The 21,247-nt window shown below is 38.5% G+C and overlaps 1 protein-coding gene across 1 annotated transcript; it reads left to right on the top strand.

The window, feature by feature from the left end:
• The first annotated feature begins 606 nt into the window (after window positions 1–606).
• LOC100889191 lies at window positions 607–20,396 on the top strand. Its single transcript, XM_030986446.1, has 19 exons — window positions 607–658; window positions 1,187–1,468; window positions 1,948–2,122; window positions 3,677–3,920; window positions 4,367–4,571; window positions 4,756–4,987; window positions 5,644–5,824; window positions 6,220–6,319; window positions 8,290–8,490; window positions 9,953–10,075; window positions 10,662–10,841; window positions 12,425–12,566; window positions 14,680–14,823; window positions 15,610–15,642; window positions 16,477–16,585; window positions 17,407–17,541; window positions 18,104–18,204; window positions 19,092–19,281; window positions 20,139–20,396. The coding sequence occupies exons 1-19, from the start codon at window positions 607–609 to the stop codon at window positions 20,337–20,339; spliced, it is 3,030 nt and encodes a 1,009-aa protein (XP_030842306.1). The 3' UTR covers window positions 20,340–20,396.
• Window positions 20,397–21,247: the final 851 nt, after the last annotated feature.

Raw genomic sequence — 21,247 nt, 5'->3', positions numbered from 1 at the left:
TTACCCTTATTTTCCCAATTTTCTTGCTCAGAAGGGGGGGGGGGGAATTTGTTAGATGCCATTCCCACTCCCCCCCCCCCCCCCAAATCTTTTTTTTTTTTTACTCAAGGGGAGGGGGGGGGGGGGTGGGGGGTGAGAGTGGTTGAGGAAAAAGACAAACTATTTTTTGTTAGTGCTCACTATCACCCCTGAAGTCCTGAATATTTAAGTGCATTCTTTGTACATGTTGTAAGTAATCATTATTATAAACATTGCAAGTCAATAAAAAGGAAACAATATCTTAAAAAACCAAGTAAAATTGCTGGAATATGATAATGGTACACTGTATTATATTTTGATGATGTCTCCTTTTTTTAATAGGTTCCTCAACAAAATATTTCCAGATTAATTTTTCTTGTCATTCTAAATTTGCAATTTTTGTATAATTTTTTCCTGTTATTGTATTTTACTTGGATCTGTTTTTGTTCCCTCTGATTGTAATTTTTATATGTTTAAAAAAATGTAAATTCAGTGACAATGCAACCGAAAAGTAAATCGTATAAAAAAAAAAGAATCTGAAAACATGTTGACTAAATACTGGCCATTTTTTAAAAGCATGCCAAAATCATGGTTGTCCAAGTTTGGGATGAATGGTTTTCAGGGGTTGCTTTCATTGTGTGTGAGTGCATTCATTTCCTATGATTGAAGGCTACCATGTATGGAGATGTTACTGTATGTTATTTATTATTATAAGATGATGACGTAGATCCTAATCAAATGATTGGTTGAGAGCATACATGTGACCAGGCATTAATTTTGCCTAACACTTAATTTGGATAATAACCGGTCATTATCAAATCCTAATGACAGGTCATTATCAAAATCATGTTATAAAACATCATTTTATAAAAACAAATAAAACATAATCTTATAAAACAAATAAAACTCATCATTTTGTTCGGGAAGTAGTAAAATTACCCACACTCGGTACCTTCAAAACAGTCCAAACACACTCGGCTATCGCCTCAGGCGTGTTAGACTGTTCCAAAGGTACCTTGTGTGGGTACTTCTTACTAATGCCATCACTGCTGTGTATTGTTTGTATACTATTTTCCTATTTCAAGGTTTCCTATTTCCTATTTCAAGTGCAACTCCAAATATCTCAGAAGCCTTTCTCAACCACGCCTCTTATCTATCACACTTCAAGACTTTCTTAAAGGTCTTCCTAGTGAATCTCCTGCTCAAAGACTCCCGCTGACACCCAAGTCCAGGCAACATTCCAAAGACCACTCCCCGGAAGATTACTCGAGCAAGTCAGTCAGGTATCTGTCTCTCTTGGATTCCACTCCGTCTTTTCTCCTGCCCTCGGATGCGGTGTCTACTCCACATGGGGCGCCATTCGTTCGGCCAAAACGCAGAGATGCTGCTGGAATGGGCAATGGGATTCTCACCGAGGATCACCCACTACCAGCTAGGAAGATTACGAAAGGTTTGTTAAACTTAAGATCAGTCATGACTACTCTGACTTGGTTCAAATAGATTTAAAGATGGTCTGTTCCTTTTGCAGACCTAAAAACTTAAAGTTCCGTTAATCATGTGGTATATTGAAGAAGTCTATTATTAGGAACCCTCCTACCAAATACAAAAAATGGAAACTGGCTTCCAACAAATAAAATTTGAATGTTTACTTCCAGATATTTATTTCCTAGACTTGCTCTACAGCAGTATGAAAAAAAGGCTAGGTTTTCATTTCTTACAAAGAGGTTTCAGAACTGATGGTCGTAAAATTTCACACATGAAATTTGAAGGATATAATTTAAACACTCACAAAGTATCATGGAGTTTACACAAGTCTGCAAATGGAAATTACAGCCTTAGTTACAGAATTACAGAATTAGTTACAGCATAAAATGAAACAATATTATGATACTACGTATGGGAACTCATATATTCATTCCACTTCATCAGATATGATACAGAGGTTGGAGATGGCCTATCCAATGAATGAGCTTATGAGGGCGCTGTTCACAAGGCAACGAGATCAGGTAGCCTTGTTGTGTCGATACACGATGGAGAAAATGAACCAATACCGTCGTTTGATGACAAGGATGCACAGCCTGAAACTGGACAACCAAAAAGTCAGGTTAGTTTTGTTTTTAGAACACATTCTTGTTTTAAAGGGAGTGTAGCTCGGCAAATACTGCTTAACGCCATCTACGTCTTCTTTTGGACAACTGCACGTAAACGAATGGACTTGATTAACGGAAGTTAGTAGCAACTTAATCTCTACATGTTCAGCGTTCATGAAACAGACTGAAGTTCTCCTCACGCTTCGGTTTCGCATATGTTTCACGCACATGATTGCTGTGGTCGGGACGTCCATAGTCGTATTATACCCGATTGGCCCAGAGTTAGGCCACGAGAAAGACACATAGTCTCGTCAGGCTTCATTCCCTTTAACTTATGAAGCAGTTGTAATAATGATGATTGTTTCATCTTCTCATAATTATTATTATTACAGTAAACTGATCAAAGTCCTTATACAACAAAAACACGAAATTAACTTGGAATAATATCATATGTACATATGGGTTCGAATCCACAAAGGAGGTTTGTACAAACCTTGGTTTGAAACGCATCTTATGACGCACATAAACCTGTAGGTTTGTTGACAAACCTCCTTTATGAATTCGGGCCATTGTGTTTAGCAGTAAATGTAGTAAATATCAATGTACAAATGTTGGGCATAATATTCATTACAATTATTAAATATAGGGATATAACGGTAGCGACAGCATAGATACATGTATGTACATCACCTTGCCTTATGAGAACCAGAGACATTTATCACAGAGTTGACACCTCGCCATCTCATAGCAGCAAAACGATCAAACTTGACTTATTTATGACGGGAAGAATTGGGTTGTGAGTTTCTTTTGAAAGTTTTGTTGTTGTTGAAAGTATTTTGCCTAGGCGGAGATGTTGTGTTAAAGCATTCCAGATAGCCGGTCCTGCGTATGAGAATGAGCATTTGACTGCCTGGTGTTTGTGCATGGAATTTGAAGTAATGTTTTAGCTTTCTTTGAACAGGGATGATATTTAGAAATTGTAAGGGTTTTCTGGGGATCAGAGAGGCACTGCAGAGCAATATTCATCAAGCATCTATTGACCATAAGTGCCAGATTATATTCAATGGGTTCTTTGATGGGAATTAGCCAGTGCAGTTGTTTCAACGGCGGAGCACTGCGTTCTCTTTTCCCTGCACCAAACGACAGACGTGCCGCTCGATTTTGGATTGTCTGGAGCTTTTTCACATCGCTAGCATTCGTATTTGCCAGGAGAGAATTCCCATAATCAAGCCTGCTAAAAATAAGAGAGCGCTCTGCATGATTACATGCGCCATCCATAAGATACTTCCTAACATGGTGAAGTGTATTTACAATAAGAATTAATCCAGTGCATACGATGTATGCTTTCAGGCAATGGTGGTTGTTTACAGCTGTCTCTCTTGACCCAGATCGTTAGTAATTTCTAAAACTAAAATAGTTCAAAAGTTCATAGACCCAATTATATTGTCATTTAGCTATATTAGAACAATTTTGTCATTCGATCTTTTCAATCACTTTCATAAATCATGATTAAGTGTCTATATTTGAAGACAAAAATTTATTTACCATGACTTTGCCCTTCTTACCAGATCGACCGAGGCCAGGGTCACTGACCTCCAGGATATGACCTCTGACCTCATTCGCCACTTTGAAGCATCTCTCCATGGCAACGACAGCGACAAGGCAGACGCTGTGATCAGAGCAGAGAAATGGAGCAGTCACATGACCGAGGTGGCAGCAGAAGCGAGAGAGCTGATTGGTTGGTGTGGGGAATTAGGCAGTGTGGTACCAATGCATGATGGGAATGGTCACATGACTACCTTGCAGTCACAGGTATGAACCAAGCGTAAGATTGGATCATACTTGAAAGTGTCTTCTATTGCTATCTGCTTGAGAAAATCATGTTGCAAAAATAGTCCAAAATGTAATGGGATGCAAGATTATTTGTGGTTCACATTTAGAAGACTTATCCAGTAGACTTCAACACCTCTATATATTCTATATTTCAATAATTGCATGTGAAGAAATAAAAATGAATGAAACTTGAACATCTGGGGGGCGTTTCATAAAACTTGTCATTAGTGACAAATGACAGTTTTTGTTATGAGCTACTGAAATCCTTGCTTCTGATTGGTTATCAGCAGATTTGTCACTGATTTTTGTCATTTGTCATTGAGAAAAAGGCTTTTTGAAATGGGCCCCATGCAGACCTTCACTCCTTGTTTATTGAGCTTGAGATTTATTTATGCTTAATAAATTTGTGGACTTTTTTTTAATAGATTGATCAGGTCACCACTGTGAAGGCCGATGTCATGAGGTTGATTAGTGTCACCGTTGGTTGGAAGGAATCTCTACAGGCTGCAGATGGAGGAGACACACCCACTCATGCCATGCATATTCAACAGATGCAGAGCAGGGCCTCAGATTGGTCCAGGGTGACCTATGACCTACACTCATTAGCCAATGAGAGTTTGATAAGCCCAGGTAGGTTTCATGCTCTCTCTCTCTCTCTTTCTCTTTCTCTCCTTCATATCATTATACACTGTATGACAATGATATACACATATGTATAGATTTGTAAGACATTTTGTGTATATCCTAGAGTAGAAGGTACATGTATAATAGCATGTTTCATTCTATTCAATTTTTTTTTTTTTTTTTGCTGCAGATGATCGCGAGCTTGCAGACAAACTGGAGCGTCTCAGCTTGAGCTGGTCCGTAGGTACCAAGGAGCTCTTAATCACGTTTGATGACATCATCTTGGGTCAAAGGTCAAGGGAGTTTGTTGGCGTGGTGACGGCAATCAGGTCGGGGCAAGAAGATCAGGTCATGCAGGAGGTCAAAGGGCTCAATGTGAGATGTAAGAAGTTGAAAGAGCAGTCCAGAAAAGCAATTACAAGGTCAGTATTATATCTTTCTGCTTTATAAATAAATAAATAAATAATATTCTGCTTTTATATTCCGATTTCAATTGTCTCTCAGTGCTTTACAGATATAATATTATAGGCAGCTTGTATGAGTTTATTTACATGTAGGTACATCATTACCGGTATTACAGTAGTTTTGTAAAATTGTAAAATGAAGAACAAGGGAATTACTCAAAATTCCCATCAGCCTTGAGAATTTGTCCAAATCCTTGCCATACTTAAAAAAACAAAATTGTAAAGAGGTTTCCAGAAGTCATGGGGGAATGAGAGTCATTGTGTGTGGCCGATGAACAGACTGCTTGCAAAGTTGCAGAAGTTGTATTTTAACCATGCTTGCTGCAGTCAATATCCTACACTCAACAAATTATCAACTTCAACCATAGACTAAACACTGTACCCAACCCTAACCCCAAACCTAAACCCAAGTTTTAACTCATATCCTGTAACACAGAGCTAATGAGTTAATCAGGTATTTATAAGAAATGAAGCTACAATTATGGTTATGGAAATTGTCTTGATACTTTAGGATAAAAAGTATTTTAATCATATGGATTGAAGGAACTCTTATGCTTTGATCCCGAAGAAATTATCGTAATTTTGCTTACTATTTTTTTTAATTAAAAAAAAAGTTGTGGCGATGCTGCTAAAGAGTTGGACCTTAACAAGGCATTGCAGGAGATGGAGAATTGTACATCGTCACTCGCAACATCTTCCATTTCCATGGCAACTGCTTTGAAGGGTCAGGGGTCAACAGTCGATGGCTTCAGGCTCCAGAGGATTGGTTTACTACAGAGAGAATGGATCGTTAAGGTTTGTAAAGAAACAGTTAAATTCAAAATCAGAAACGCCATATTTGCACTGAAGATCTTGCTACATGTGATCTAACCGACATTAAGTTATCAGTTTGTTTGTTTTCAAACTTCAATTAAAACACTGTATGGTACATAGAATAAACAAACAAGTTTGGAATGCTATATGTATTAAAACTAACTACAAACCAAACTATACCACAATTGTATATATGAATGAAAAAGTCAAATGTCAAATACCTAGCAGTTTACAGGATTATTGCTTTTTGTTGAAATTCCATTTGAGAGCAAATATGTGATAATGAGTGTAACGGCCAGTTTCTACTTAGAAATTAGCATAAATTGTAAAATGCTTGATGAGGAGCTTCATGCTTTTGCACCCTTTTTTGCTCTTAGACACAAGTAGTGGAGTGCATGCTAGAAGGTCTAATCATTGAGATGTTGATACCGCTTGACCGACTGACCGGGACAGCTCTGGCCGCCAGACAAGCTCAAGGTAGGTAGCTGAACGTTGTGTGAATTTTTTTTAATACACTCAAACCTGTCTATAGTGACCACACAAGGGTCACTATAACACCAAAAGTGGTCTTTGTAGACGGGTTCCTTTAGTACCTGTTTCAATGAGAAAACATTTTCATCTTATGGTTGTCGTGTGTGAAATTGCATTTTGTTAATTGCTCTATTAAAGTGTCTCGGTAACATTGCCTCAGATTCTGCAATAAAATCCTGGATTTAGCTCATGCTGCGATCATAATTATAATTATTTTGCAAGCACATCGGCTGTCTGATTATCAAGATATTTATGATTGGAAATTGAAATTTAATTTTGCGTTTTCCTAGCTGTTTTTATAACACTACAGTCTAGTGTGGGGTATGCGTATGGTAAAACCGGTCACTCAATTTTTTAAAACTTTTTTGAGGCACTTCATGATCATTTTAAAGCGTAATTTATGTTTAGGTCTACAATATTACACCATATCACAGACACTGATAACAGGTAGGGCCATGCATCTCAGATTTAACATTGTTCCTTTAAATGAAATGGTAAACAAAGTTAAAATGTGATTTTCACAGGAACTATTCATAATTGTATCCATCTAATTTGGCATATTATTGATTGCTCTTTCATTTTCGTATGTTCCATCTTACTCCAACTCTTTTGTTTATAATGCAGGTGGTTTTATGTGATTTCCTTTTTCTCTTCTCACAAGTGCGCTTTGAGCATTTGATTTCAAATGGATTTGGCGTCTTACAAATCTCAGATGTTATTATTTGTGCACTCTTGTTTTATTTTCTGATTGAACTGTATTTGGAAGAGAACACGACACGTCCAAGAACAAAAGTGACATGATATGCAATAATCACTTAAAAATCAAACAAATTCGTCTCAAGAGTGGGGTTTGGGGTTCAGAAAAATTCTTCAACAATGTCCACTGATGAAACTACTAAAGAGGAGAAAAGACAGCATTTTCAAATTGCGTGTGGCAGGACACAGCTATGTAGGCCTTTGCATGCGGTACACACAGCCAGCTTCAGATCAAAACCCAAGACGTTCTTGTATATCTCAGTCACCTTCCCAATGACAGAAGACATCACCAAACAGACCATAAAGAAAGAATTGTAAAACATGAATTGATTTTAAGATATTGACATCGGTGTTCTTGTGCATGCAAGGATTACAGGCCCTGATTACTTACAACAATTGATAACAAAATATCGCCCGGCAAGAAAAAGCTCTCAGACGTTCAAAATCTTTGGTAGTTCCTTCCTCAATTTCAGCAAATTACTATGGTGCGAGATCTTTTCAACTGGCAGCTGCAGAGTTATGGAATACATTACCTGGTCATCTTAAGCAGGTTGATACAGTAGAAAATTTTAAGAGTCTCTGAAAGACACATTTGTTTGCTTGTTAAATTAGTACAATGTTATCACAAAGCAGTTATTCTTTCTCTTCTCTTCCCTCATGTCTGCTATTATTCCTTCTTTTCTTTTTTTCTGAGCGCATAGGGACTTTCATTTTTTTTTTTTTTTGATATGCGCTATATAAGAATGGTTTATAATTATCCCCTCGCTGACAAAGTCGGAGGGAATAAAGTAACGCTGCCGTGCGTCGGTGCGTGCGTCCGTCTGTCCGTCCGTAACAAATTTGGTTTCCGATCGATTACTTCAGTAATGTTTGATGAATTTTAATGAAATTTGATATGAAGGTACATGATTTCAAGATACAGGCTAAGTTCGATTTTGAAGTACGTAGGTCAAAGGTGAAAGGTCATAGCTCATTAAATATGCAAAAAACACCTACTTATATGTGAAAATGTGGTTAACTTCCTTGCCTAGTAATATAATAGTAAAGTCTAATGGAAGTAACTTGTTCTGACGTATATAGGCCTGTACCCTGCGAGGGGATGCTACGCTTTGAGTCGACTTATTATTGTTATTAATGTGTCTTTTTGTGTTGCTCTTTAGGAGCATCCAGACAGCAGATCATGGAGGAGTTCCAGGCCCAGGCCGAAGGGTTGACCCAGGCAGTAACGAAGATCAAGAATGACTGTGCTGTGCTACTCCAGGGAGTCTTCAACCTACCAGAGAAGGACACCATCCTGCAGAGCACCGATGCATTGTCAAGGATAACACCGGGGGTGGTTGCGAAGCTGAGGATGATAGCAGGTGATATTATATTGTCCATCTGTTTGTGTGTGTGTTTGTTTTAGACATTGTACAGTCAACCATGTCTATAGCGACCGTCCAAGGGAAACACAAAAAGTGGTCTTTGTAGACAGGATCCTTTAGTACATGTTTCAATGAGAAACCATTTTCAAGGGAAACAAAAAATGTGGTCTTTGTAGACAGGTGGTCACTAAAGCAGGTTTGACTGTATAAAATACTATCTTGCGATCTAAATCCGTTAGACAGGTCATGACATTCGCATGAAAAAGGAGCGCCTGCCAAAGCAAACCTTCTGCGGAGAATTGATAATAGGTAAAAAATCTGTTGCAGTACCCTTTCTTCATAACCAGGACACCTTGGAGAGGCAGCTGAAGCTTTACAATGCGTCACTGAAAAAACAGAATTATCAATGTTTTATCATAACTTAATAACTTTTAAAATTAGAAATGACATATATTTGTAAAGCTTAGATCCTCCTCTTTCATTTGATGCAACTCATATGATGCATATTTCATGCTTGAGTGATTAAATTCAATTCGAAGAGAGGGGACCAAAAAGTCATTCAAAGAGAAAATCACATTTCTAGAAAGTTCAGTTTCTGCCCTTTCCTATGACACCTCAATCAGGCAAAATGAGCCAGGAATAGCAAAGTTCTGTTTGTTTAAAGTAATGCTTGCATTTCCATAATTTGATATTAAAAGATCGTTTTCACTGGTTGCCTGCCGTAGCAACAAACAGAATCGACAAAAGACTAAACTCTGTTTCATAGACGATCAGACTTCATGCATGGCTGATTGTCAATGAAACGGAGTTAAATCTTTTGATCTCCCCTGACTTACTTGAGTAGTCGCACAGGATGGAGGCAACCTGTTGCTCCAGCAGCCAATACAGAAGAAACAGAGCGCCATCAAGCTGCTGAGAGCAAGAGAGATGCCAAGCATACCGCGGAAATCTGCCGTCTTAAATCTATTGAAAATCTCATGGTTTCAAAGTGTGTGGCTTCTGAAGTGCCAGCAGAATTGGACTGTGGAGCCCTGCAAGAAAACAATGAAGGATTTTTTCATGTCGTCATCATTAATGATGGACTGCCAACAGATTTACATTGCTTCTCAACAAAGCCATACAGTGAACATGTAAATTTAAAGGATTTGAAACGATTAAGATTATGATAAGAAAATAATATGAACAAGTCTCAAGCACTAAATAACATTATTTCCCTGGCCTTAATTCACCTGGAATTATATATTATTTATATATATATAATTATATATAAACAATTTGTTTTCCTCCTGGTTTTTATGCTGGTAGAGATATTTTTTCTTCTGTTTTGTCTTTTTTCAAGAGGGGCATGACTAGACCCCTAATATTATATGATGTACATTTTCTTCTTTACATTGACTTGAAAGCATCATTCATCTAATGATAATTTCAATTGTTCTTTTCTTCTTTCTTGTTATGATAGATCATTCTTCAATGAGTTCCAATGATGATCTGATGAATCAGAAGAGAGAATGGGCATGTAATGCCAAGGCTCTTATCCAAGGCCTTAATAATCTTCCAGGAGTCGATTATGCTTTAAAACAAGGTGAGACCATTTTAACTCTCTTGAAATGAAGATAACATCTTTATTCATAGTTACTTCTCTTAATACGCTTTAATTAATTTTTGTTTGTCATGGTAATATTTAAATTTTCAATCTAACTAAGATTTGAAAAAGAATCTTCTAAAATTGTCAAATTTCTGTAACATCACAGTGCTTTTTTCACTGGTGTGCATGATAGTAAATCTTTGATTTTAAACCATCAAATGAAAAAAACATACATTGATATCTTCAGATTTATAATACATTACTTAAGAAAATCTTTGTAAACATTTAACATTGAGAGAGATATATTTGGCAAAAGATAAAGATTTCTTTTTAATCAGAAATCTTGGGATTTTAAAAATATATAATCGAGGAAGATAATATTTTGCAAAGCAGATATTTGAAAGATTTGCATGTACAGGGTCAATAATATTCTTGAAGATGTTACTTGATCAATTTTAAGATGTATTTAACATGGTAATGTCACTAGTCGTGTTCATGATCATCATTTAGATAGTGGTAACTTTTTCCCCTTCTTTTCTTCTTCCATCCATCCTAATCTTGTTTACTTCTATCCTTCTCACAGAGATGACCCGGTCTCTGCTCCAGGATCATTCTCCGCCCCCCTCGTCAGCCTCCTCGACCATCATGTACCCCAGCCCAGGGGGAGGGGTGGGAGGCGGACTTGGGGGTACCTTTAACCCCCTGACCGTACCACAGCTCACCCCAGAGCAGTGGAGAGTCCTTCAGTCCTTACCCCAGCATGGTGAGTATACACCACTGGTTCGTTTACTTAAAGCCCGTCTGCACTAGTTTGGCCAGGGGGGATTAGACCTCCGTGAAGGTCACTGCCAGGTGGTTATCTCATCAAATCAGCTCTCAATTAACATAAGAAAAAGGGGATCATGGGGGACCAACAGGAACCGATTAGGCATTGTTTGCTATATAGAGGGCGCAAGTAGCTATAAGTAGTGCAGTGGGGCTTTAAATTATTATTATTGAAAGGTTGAGGGTTCAAATCCCAGTCAGGCACGAATGTATTTAGTGAGACAATTGATAACACCCAGGTACATGTACATGTATGAATGGGGACCTGCTATGCTTGATCATTACCGTTAGGCTGCTTGGTTTTTACTTTGCTAGTAACATTTGTTTGTTTGTTTGTTTTACCTGACTGCTAAGAAACAGTGTTAATGCTTGTAAAATTAAGCAACCAGGAGTCTGACAGCTTTAAGTCCTCTTTGAGGGACTAATGCAGAGATGCCAACTAGTACGGATTTCCCGTAATTTCTACGGGAAATCGGCCAATTACGGGCGGTACGGTTTTCATACCATAAATCCCGGATTTTGCCGATTTCAAAATTAGCACTTTAAGGTTTAGCACGTACCGGTACTTTTGACTATTGCAGCGCAGCCATCCTTGAATCCATGCATAGAAATCCCATAGCGCTTCCGATCGGACAATTTGTTATCTAGCACACCCCTTTCACAGCGCAGGTGCATACATGTGCTTCGCGAGCGGGGGCCGGGTGAAATACCTCTCTTGGCCGCGCCGCTACCGCCGGGCCAGCGCCAGGCCTCGCTACGCTAGCGCCGTGTACACTGTCGGATTTCTCACAGGCTGTCACAGCGTTCGTCGATTTTCGTCGACAATCTGAACTCATGTTGGTTGGATTTAGATATCAATCATCATGTCTTCCACAACTAAGAAGCGTGGCAAGAAGTTACAGACTTTTAAAGAAGAATACAGTAAGAAATGGAAATGCATCGTGTAACACCAACTAATGAACAGGTATGTTACTTTTATTTAACTTGTTGTGCTATCGCGCTTGCCTGCGAGCTGCGCTTGCCAGCGTGCAGAAAAATTTGCGTCGCGCAGAAAATTACGGATTTTGTCTCCAAATTACGGATTTTTAGCCTTACGATTACTGATTTGTGCTCTGAAAGGTTGGCATCCCTGCTAATGAGGATTAATGCCTCACCAAAGGACACTAGCTCATTAACCTGGTTTTGAACCCTGGACCTCCCGGGTTCAAAACCACTGGTCTACCACTGAGCCAATGCGCCTCATTAAAGTGTCAGGAACAGAATGGAGTGAGTTATCTTCTTGTAAAAGTCATGGGATTCCTGACTAACCTAAAGGTGTAAAATTATGGTTGCAGCATGAGTTAAATCCATGAATTTGTTTCAGAATCTGAGGCAATGTTACAGAGTCACTTTAAGGACTGGCACAGAGATGATTTGTGATCCAGTATAAAAAGCTTCTGAGGAAGATTCCTCATTTTGTTCTCGACCAGTTTGACAAATGTCCTCGTGTCCTTGTCCTCCTTTCCTCTGATAATCCTCCAGGCCTTCAGTTGATCCAGACACCATCTGGAGCGGCTTCACCTTATTACCATGGCAACTTCCATCATCATGTGACCTCTGGTATGACCACGCCCAATCATCCTGGAGTATCCCCGAGGCTTTTTGAACCCTCTTCATCACCAAGGTATGCTGGTCAGATATTTTAGCACTCATCAAATACACATACCTCTTGCCCCCGCTTGAAGAATCATTCATCAAATGCTACTTCTGTTTAGCAGAGTGATATGGGTTATTCCATAAATTAGGTACCCACTTTGTGACATTTTTAATGTCCCTGTTACATAAGGAACCCACACGTATTTGTGACTCTGAGTAAAGACTTCAATAAGAGAGTGAGATTTTAAAGTGATTTCCAAGCATAATATTGCATCCTCGTACCTAGAATCACTTAAACAATCATACTCCACTATTTAAGTCTTTACTCAGAGCCACAAATATGTGTGGGTTCCTTATGTAACAGGGACATAAAAAATGTCACAAAGTGGGTCCCTAAATTATGGAATTACCCATATACTGTGTCACAAATTATGATGCAATCATCATTTTTTAGTAGATGCTCGCATTTTTACCTCTTTACCGCTCATGTTTTCTAAATGAAATTATTTGAGTGGAATTTTATAATGTGTTGCAGATTGCATTATCTATTGATCCTTTGGAGTTGAAATGGATACACCTTTGCAGCTCCTGATTTGTCTCTTGCTCTCAGCTTACAATATCATGTTTATATATGCCTATGTTTATGTTGTGGAAAACAAATTGCTGTTTTGATATGGACAATCTCATGTCAGCTGTATGTTAGAAGCAGGCTGTATTAAAGGAATATTATTTATTGTATGCCAAACTGTATCAAACAACAGGTAACAACACAATGATGTCTAAGGTATTAAAACCCATGAAGTTGCAAAAAATGCAGAGTTCAAATATGAATTATACTCCAAGCATTGTTCAACACATTTTGTGGTATGTTTACAACAGAACTGGGAAGTGTTTCACAAAGAGTAAGATCGACTTTAAGTAGGACTTAACTATGGTAGCCATTCATGCCACTGTTCGCTCTCACCATTATGATCTTTAGATAATATTTTTTCCTTCAATAATGATTTATCAAAAAAATGTAAATTTTTTAGATTTGTGACCATGATTTGTACGTCCCTTGAGAGACCAATGCCAGTATATGGTGAGAGCAAACAATGGCATGAACGGCCTGCCATATTTAAGTCCAACTTAAAGTCGATCTTAGTCTTTGTGAAACACTCCCCTGATTTATTCCCTCACAAACGAAAACGAAATGATTCTTGTGCCTCAATCTTCTTTTTGCAGAGCAATTCTCGACTGCAATCAAGGTTCTTGTATAGAATTGTGACCAATGGTATTATATGGCTGCCTCCAGCTTGGTAGTTCTAGTTCAAATAATTTGTAAGAGCATCAAAAGTTGTGTGTATACATGTAGATTGAAAGTGAGGGGTCATGTATGCAGTGCTATAGGTACAGTGTTGAATTTTTGTTCTTCCTGTGTTTGATTTCTGCACAAATACAAGTTAGATATTTCGAAATACAAGTTGGATATTTTGAAATACACCTTAGGAAAAGTATCAATAAGTATGCGCATCTAAAAGTGATCTTTCCTGGACATGACATGAAGTCATGAAGATAATTGACGTGAAACTTGCAGTGATTATCAAGATATGATTGCATTGGGGGAAGAATTACTGTTGCACGTCCCATTTGTTTTCATTATTGTGTTCCTGCCTGCATGTAGCACTTTGGACCAATTTTACTCTGTGTTTCAAATACATTCAGCAAGGAGAACACATCACTCTGGGTTGTTTGCAGCCCTAAAAGCACAGAACAAGGTCAAAGTATGTGTGATATTGTATAAACACGCCAACATCATAACCGATTTGTCCTTCTAGGGAACTTCAAATTCTACATGTTGCAAGGTTGTCAAGCAAAGAACAGTTCTCAATTGACATAAGAAAAAGGGGATCATGGGGGACCAACAGGCACCGATTAGGCATTGTTTGCTATATAGAGGGCGCAAGTGGCTATAAGTAGTACAGTGGGGCTTTAACAAAGAAAAGGACTAGAAATGCGCGGAAAGGGGATTTAAGAACGGAAGAAATGGAGTGCAAAAGTAAAGAGAATTACCCTTGCAGCCAGATAAAATATTAACCAATGGACTGATCTTATTAACTCCTTTCACAAACTTTTATTTGGCTTTTATAATGTTTATCCAGACAACAAGTCGCTGCATCTCATGACCTTTCACCTGGTCGATTACGGTCTCTACATCAGAGTCATCTCAGTGGGAGAGGAGCTGACGATGATCAGAAGACATCGCCGACCAAGAAGTCTTCTCCCCAGTCGGAAGGGACACCAGGGTAAGGATGCTGACCATTTACATCAGTCATTAGGCCATTAAAAAAAATATACTTGTTTTAGCGTCCCCGCCCGCTTCATTTTTGGGGGCCGCCTCCTACTTTGATTTTTTTTTGATTTTTAAAAAAAAAAAAAAAAATGTGTAAAACACTGCTAAAATGGATCTATTTCTTATCTTAAAAAAATATTTAAAAAATGTACCGAGCGGCCATTTTGAAAGAAAAAAAAAGGGCCTCCTCCTTCCTATTTTTCGAAAAAACAGGACGCTAAACATGTTTGTTTTTTTTGGGGGGGGGGGCCTTAGGTATGTCTTCATCAGCTCAACATTGCCAAATAGCCTGTTATTTCTGATTTGGGAAATAAGCCCAAAGTTACAAATCGCGTCTTCATCCGCTCGAGACTCGACATCGAAACTCAAGCTCAAGAAATTAGCTCGAAATATTTTGCTCAGCATAGTAAGAGTCTTTGGGCTGGTGATGACGCACCAGAAAAATAGCGGAATAATTTGCAAACTAGCCCAAGATATCTTGGGATGATTATCTCGACCAAATATCCCGCTAATTGCAACTGCGGGTTGATGAAGACGTAAATTAGCTAGATAATTTGCGATCGGGATAGTTAAAATAGCGGGTGGCAATCTCAAGCTGATAAAGACAGGTCTATTGACATTTCACATCAAGAGATACACGTGAACCGTTGATACAGAATTTCAGACAGACGGCTGTTGTTTGAAGCGAAATGTATCAGTGGAATTAATGATAATTTTGTTTTCTGTTTCATTTCTGCAGACCCTACAGAAGTCGAACACTGGGAGTGAATGAGTAAGGAAAGCAATTATTTCAGTAGTTATCTTCAAAGTAGGAAATTCCTCCCATGTACAATTCAGAGCAAAATGAAGAACTTATTCCCTGCCTCGACCATACCATACTGTCACTAAATAGTGTCTACAGAGTGAGACCATGCAATGTAAATACCAATTTCTGGTGTGTAAGAAAGAGAAATTAGAAAGAAAAAGATCATTGAATCTTTGGTAGCTACATTAAATGCACTTTGATATTGGTAGCAGTCTTTCTGATGGTATTGTATGTACAAGTAGAATATGTTATTAAGCAACACAAACTCTGTTCCCCCTTCTTTAATGTGCAAAAAAAGCGTATCAGTACATCGCAGAAGACCGATTTTCAGACTTCTTCATCAACCTGAGTTACATATACACCTAAAGACTTTTTGTGTGTCTATATGGTTTAATAGACTCCCATGTACACTCTAATAAGAATTAATTATCTATGAGGTCTGTGAAACTGTAATAATAATATTAATATTCCACTTTTATATAGCGCTTAATACAAATGTCTCTGAGCACCATTACTCCAGTCATACCATTACTCCAGTCATTGGATTAAAAAACTGTTTGACCAACAATGACGGTCGCATCCTACCGGGTACCCATTTAACACTGGGTGGAGAGTAGCAAGTGCCGTGTTGGGATTCGAACCCTCGACCTTCGCATCTCCAGTCAAGCGCCTTAAACCACTCGGCCACGACACTCCTACCTGTACAGTAGTCTGTTTTAGTGAACATCTATCTTGTCATTTATATTCAGTAAATTATGTCGTGCGGTTCTTACATCATTCTCGTTGTGGTTTCTTTCACAGAATCACTAAATCTCTGAAGCTGAAATCTGCCAGTACATCAAGCCTTCATTCTCTAAATAGTACTGCCATGTCAGAAAGTGGATCGGTGAAATACTCCAACTCGATTACCGTAAGTAATCATGACTTTGAAGTGCTCATGATGTGACTTCTAATGAGGGTAGAGAGAGAAAGAAAAGGAAAGAGAGAGAGAGAGATAGGACGTAGAGAAAGTGAGAGAGAGAGAGATAGAGAAATGAGTTACAGATTTGTACAGTTATTAATATGCAGATTTCGTATATGACGTCTTTATTTGAGGAGGCAGCAGCACTAGCCCTATTACAAGAGACTGATCAATGGGAGGATGATGACAATGAAATTGTTAAGGTGGCCAGGATGATGTCACAGAAATGATATGAAGATTTTGTCCAGTGTATCCCTATATTTGTTGTTATGATTATTACTAGTACAGTGGGGTGTTTCACAGAGATCCTAGCTCAGTTGAACTTATCTCTATTATGGAAAACCGTTAGCATCTTTGAAAAAATTTGGAAAAGTTATTTCAAAAGGCATAAAATGTTAATTCAGATCATTCATATAAGAATGTAACCGTCTAGGTGGCTAGGATCCTGTGACAGAAATCAGTTCTACACTATATATTCATAAGTAAGGCCTAAAATAAAAACTTGTTGTATTGCCCTCTGCGACCGATCTGAAAATCTACGGTCGGCATTTAAAAAATAAAAAAAATTCAAACGTTTTTAATTTTTTTAATATTAATGAATAAAAAAAATATGTGTTTTGTTCAAATATTAAAAAATGTAAAATTTCGGCCCAAAGAGGGCGACAAAAAAAAAAACTTTTCTGACCAACCGACCCATGTTTTGGCACCTAAAGGGCAATACAACAAGTTTTTATTTTAGGCCTAATGATATTTCTTTGCCTCTGTCTCAGGCAGCAGCATTGGCATTACAACAAGAGACTGATCGATGGGAGGATGACAAGAACGAAATCATCAAGGTGGCGAGGATGATGTCACAAAAGATGAAAGTACTGGCCACGTTTGCTCGCAGACACTGCTGCATGGAGGTACGTGTCATGTTCAGTTCTGACATTTTTGTACTTAAAGCCTGTCTGCACTAGTCTGCACTAGTTTGGCCTGGGGGATTAGACCTCCCTGCAAGGTCACTGACAGGTGGTTATCTCATCAAATCAGCTCTCAATTAACTTAAGAAAAAGGGGATCATGGGGGACCAACAGGCACCAATTAGACATTGTTTGCTATATACACTGTAGAGGGCGCAAGTAGCTATAAGTAGTGCAGTGGGGCTTTAATACTTAAAATAATGAATCAGGCTGATACCGTGTCTTCGGAAGCAAATACCGTCCAAGAATTTGAGTGGTGAACAATTCGTTGAGATTAAAAGTTGCCAGGTTTCTTCAGGAAACAAAAAAAGTTACCAATGGTTTAATTGTTCCCATACATGTATGATATATCCAAGTGTAAGAGTAATGCTTGCATGATGCGTGCATGTAAGAATAATGGGTGGTATTTCAACAGCTGACAGCTGTTAACATCTTTAAATAAAGACTTTAATTTCTAGCCTAATGTGCACTTGAAATATGCTCTGCAATTTTCTTGAATTTGCAGGATAAAGAGGAACTGGTTGCTACAGCTAAAGCGGTCGCTGCCAGTGGCTTGAAGATTGCCAAGTTTGCTGACATTATTGCCAGGAACTGTACTGATAAGAGGTGAGTTAAAGGAAGGCTTTAGGATCAAACTGTTTGAGCAAAAATGAAATGGAAGCATTTATTACCAATCATGTGAAAAAATATGTTTTTACTAATACGTGATGATACAAATTTTGCGGTGAAACCGTCTACTAATTGATATATTTGGTAAATTATTATATCTATCTGGACCGGATAGATATCTCGCACATGTTGCTTAGTCCAATATACATCTTTCTGTGTACAGTGCTTGTAACTTTACCAAGACTGGGCCAAATTTCTTATCATTTTGATGATTCTAGAACCTTGCAGTACACACCAATACTTATATGCTAGATGATCAACTTTTTCTGATCAATTCCACAACGTTTCTTTCACAATGCAATCGCATGACTAGAACTGGTCTTTACCTTTAAGCTGTCACTGTATAGCTTGTATGCAAAAGATGAGAGCAGCACAAAATTACAGTCTGCACTTGGCAGCTTCATTGGTGCTTCACATCATCAATGTGAAGTAGTTTGTTCTTACATTTAACTTGATTCCGTGATCAATGCTTGCCCGAGGAAAGAAAGTACACTTGTTGCACAACTACCTGGTACTTTTTCATACCTATAAATGTAGATAAATGAAGATGTATGTTACAGTACCCTTTTCAAACCCTCTTTCATTCATGCACTAGATCTAAAGACTACCTAGTCATTTGTAGTATACATGTATGATGTATGTTCTGTATAGGCAGTATGAGTGTGACAGAAGTCAACAGCTGTAGACGGTTGTCTGTTTCCAAAGTCGATCAAAGTGAGAAAAAGCATCAAAAGAAACAATCATTCCTTTATGTTATGATAAAGTCAATTTACAGTAGAAAGAAATTGAACCGTTATCTTTACTGGGACGTCTCATGTATATAGGTTTGCCGAGGAGCTTCGAGACGAAGCCCAGCACATTCCGACCTTTAGCACCCAGCTTGACATCATTGCCAGCGTGAAGGCCTCGACCCCGGATGACCTGACCTCTAACGCTGCCCTGGTCAAGAATGCTGAGAACCTCATGACTGCGGTAGTCAGGACATTGAAGGCTGCTGAAGTTGCTTGTGTGAAAGTGAGTGTCAGATGGCAATCAGCGTTTTTATTTGTGATTCTAGTGTAGTGGTACGCTGATTTGGGCAACACATTGACCTAAAGGGGGCGCTATAGCAATAGAGGAGTTGGGTTGAGTTGATCATATACTCCTGACTAGTCTATCTACATTTAGGTGAATAAAATTTGAATTAACAAGGCCTCCAAGCCGGGGGAATATCTAGGAAGGGGTCCTATCATATCTTTACTCTCTCTCTCTCTCTCTCTCTCTCTATCTCTCTCTCCCTCCCTCTCTCTCTCTCTCCCTTTGCCCCTTTCTCTCAATCCCTATGTCCTTCCCTCTCTCCCTCCCTATCTCCTCCCCCCCCCCCCCTCTCTCTCTCTATATTTTATCTGTCATTTGGAGGGGTTTTGTGCCTCCCTGTTGCTTACACCACAGCACACTCCATCGTTAGAAAGTGATAGAATGGATTATGGACTCATTATACCAAAGGATAACAAGGTCAGGCCACAATTATATATTTTTTTTTCCTTCTGCCAAGTAATTGTATAAAATAGAAATAAGGTGAAAATGTCATGAGAGAATTTTAAAGTAGGGGTTAGACAACAAAACCACAATTTACAGATATTGGGATTTGATGATACAGTCAAACCTGTTTTAGAGACCACCTGTATAGAAAGACCACATATTTTGTTTCCTGTGAAAATGGTTTCTCATTGAAACATGTACTAAAGGAACCTGTACATAAAGACCACCTGCCTATAAAGACCACTGTTCTTGTCTCTCTTGGGTGGTCTTTATAGACAGGTCCGCTGTATTTCATTGCCAGTATTTTGTTTTTCTTTGAACTAATGAAATTTGTGTTTATATACTTACAGGGCCTAAGATCTGTGGAAAATGAGGATCAGAGCCATGACCCTGAAGCACAGGAAGCCAAGGCTCTCACCATGCAATGGCAGAGAAAGCTCCATCGTCATCGACTCATAGAGGCTTCTACCGAGGATACAAACCATCTCGGTCTGAGAAAGATCAAGAAGAACATTTCTGCACCCTCACTGAGTGAAATTGTGATGTCTTAAAGATCGTCAATACTACTGGGCCAGAAGGGATTAGACCACACAGCGAGGTCACTGACAGGTGGCTATCTCATTAACTCAGCTCTCAACTAACATAAGAAAAAGAGGATCATGGGGGACCAACAGGCACCGATTGGGGAATTTTTCTTTATAGAGGGAGTAAGTAGCTACAAGTAGGACAGTGGGGCTTTAATGATCGTCTGCAACTGAGGAAGATTTAGATTAGAAGAACCTCTTGTTTGCCTTTTGCTCACTTTAATAAATCATTTAAATTTAATAAATAACCAAAAGAACATTTACACAGAGAGTGACTCATAGGGGATTCTCAATTTTCAGGGTCCTGTTTCATAAAAACTTGTTATCAATAACAAGTTACAATAACTGTTATAAACTAATGAAATTGTGGCCTTTGATTGGCTGAGAGCAAATTTGTCATAGAAATTAGAATTTGTTATTGATAACAAGTTTTTTTTAAACATTGTGCTGGTACTGAGAAAGGTTTGGAACACACCCACACTTACAGATATTATGATGCCACAATGATCTCAAGATGCTTTTTTATCCAGTTTCATTTTTCGTCATGGACTCCCAGAAGCTTCTACAGAGGATATTAATCATCTCGGTCTTAAGAAGATCAAGAAGAATGTCTCAGCACCTTCAATTGTAATGTCATGATGATTTCAAAAGTATATAATGGTGGTTATGTGGTGGTTATTTTACCTGACTGCTAGAAAGCATGAATGCTTGTTAGTAAGCAACCAGACGGCCGATGGCTTTAGGTCCTCTCTGAGGTACCTGGTAATGAGGATTAATGCCTTACCAAAGGGCACTAGCGCATTGAACCCGGGTCACCGGATTACGAGACCACTGCTCTACCGACTGAGCTATTGCGCCTTCTCGAGGATAATGGT

The sequence above is a fragment of the Strongylocentrotus purpuratus genome, unplaced genomic scaffold (genome assembly GCF_000002235.5).
Source record: "Strongylocentrotus purpuratus isolate Spur 01 unplaced genomic scaffold, Spur_5.0 spur5_scaffold_15, whole genome shotgun sequence".
NCBI lineage: Eukaryota > Metazoa > Echinodermata > Echinoidea > Camarodonta > Strongylocentrotidae > Strongylocentrotus > Strongylocentrotus purpuratus.
This window is presented reverse-complemented; position numbering and strand designations above follow the sequence as displayed.

What these genes read in the sequence shown, in the direction of transcription:
- LOC100889191 (XM_030986446.1), top strand. Translation starts at nt 607, where the DNA reads ATGGTTGTCCAAGTTTGGGATGAATGGTTTTCAGGGGTTGCTTTCATT. An exon ending in TGACTACCTTGCAGTCACAG is followed by an intron (nt 3,921 to 4,366) that starts GTATGAACCAAG and finishes TTTTTTTAATAG; the next exon opens with ATTGATCAGGTCACCACTGT. An exon ending in GAAGCTGAGGATGATAGCAG is followed by an intron (nt 8,491 to 9,952) that starts GTGATATTATAT and finishes TTGTTATGATAG; the next exon opens with ATCATTCTTCAATGAGTTCC.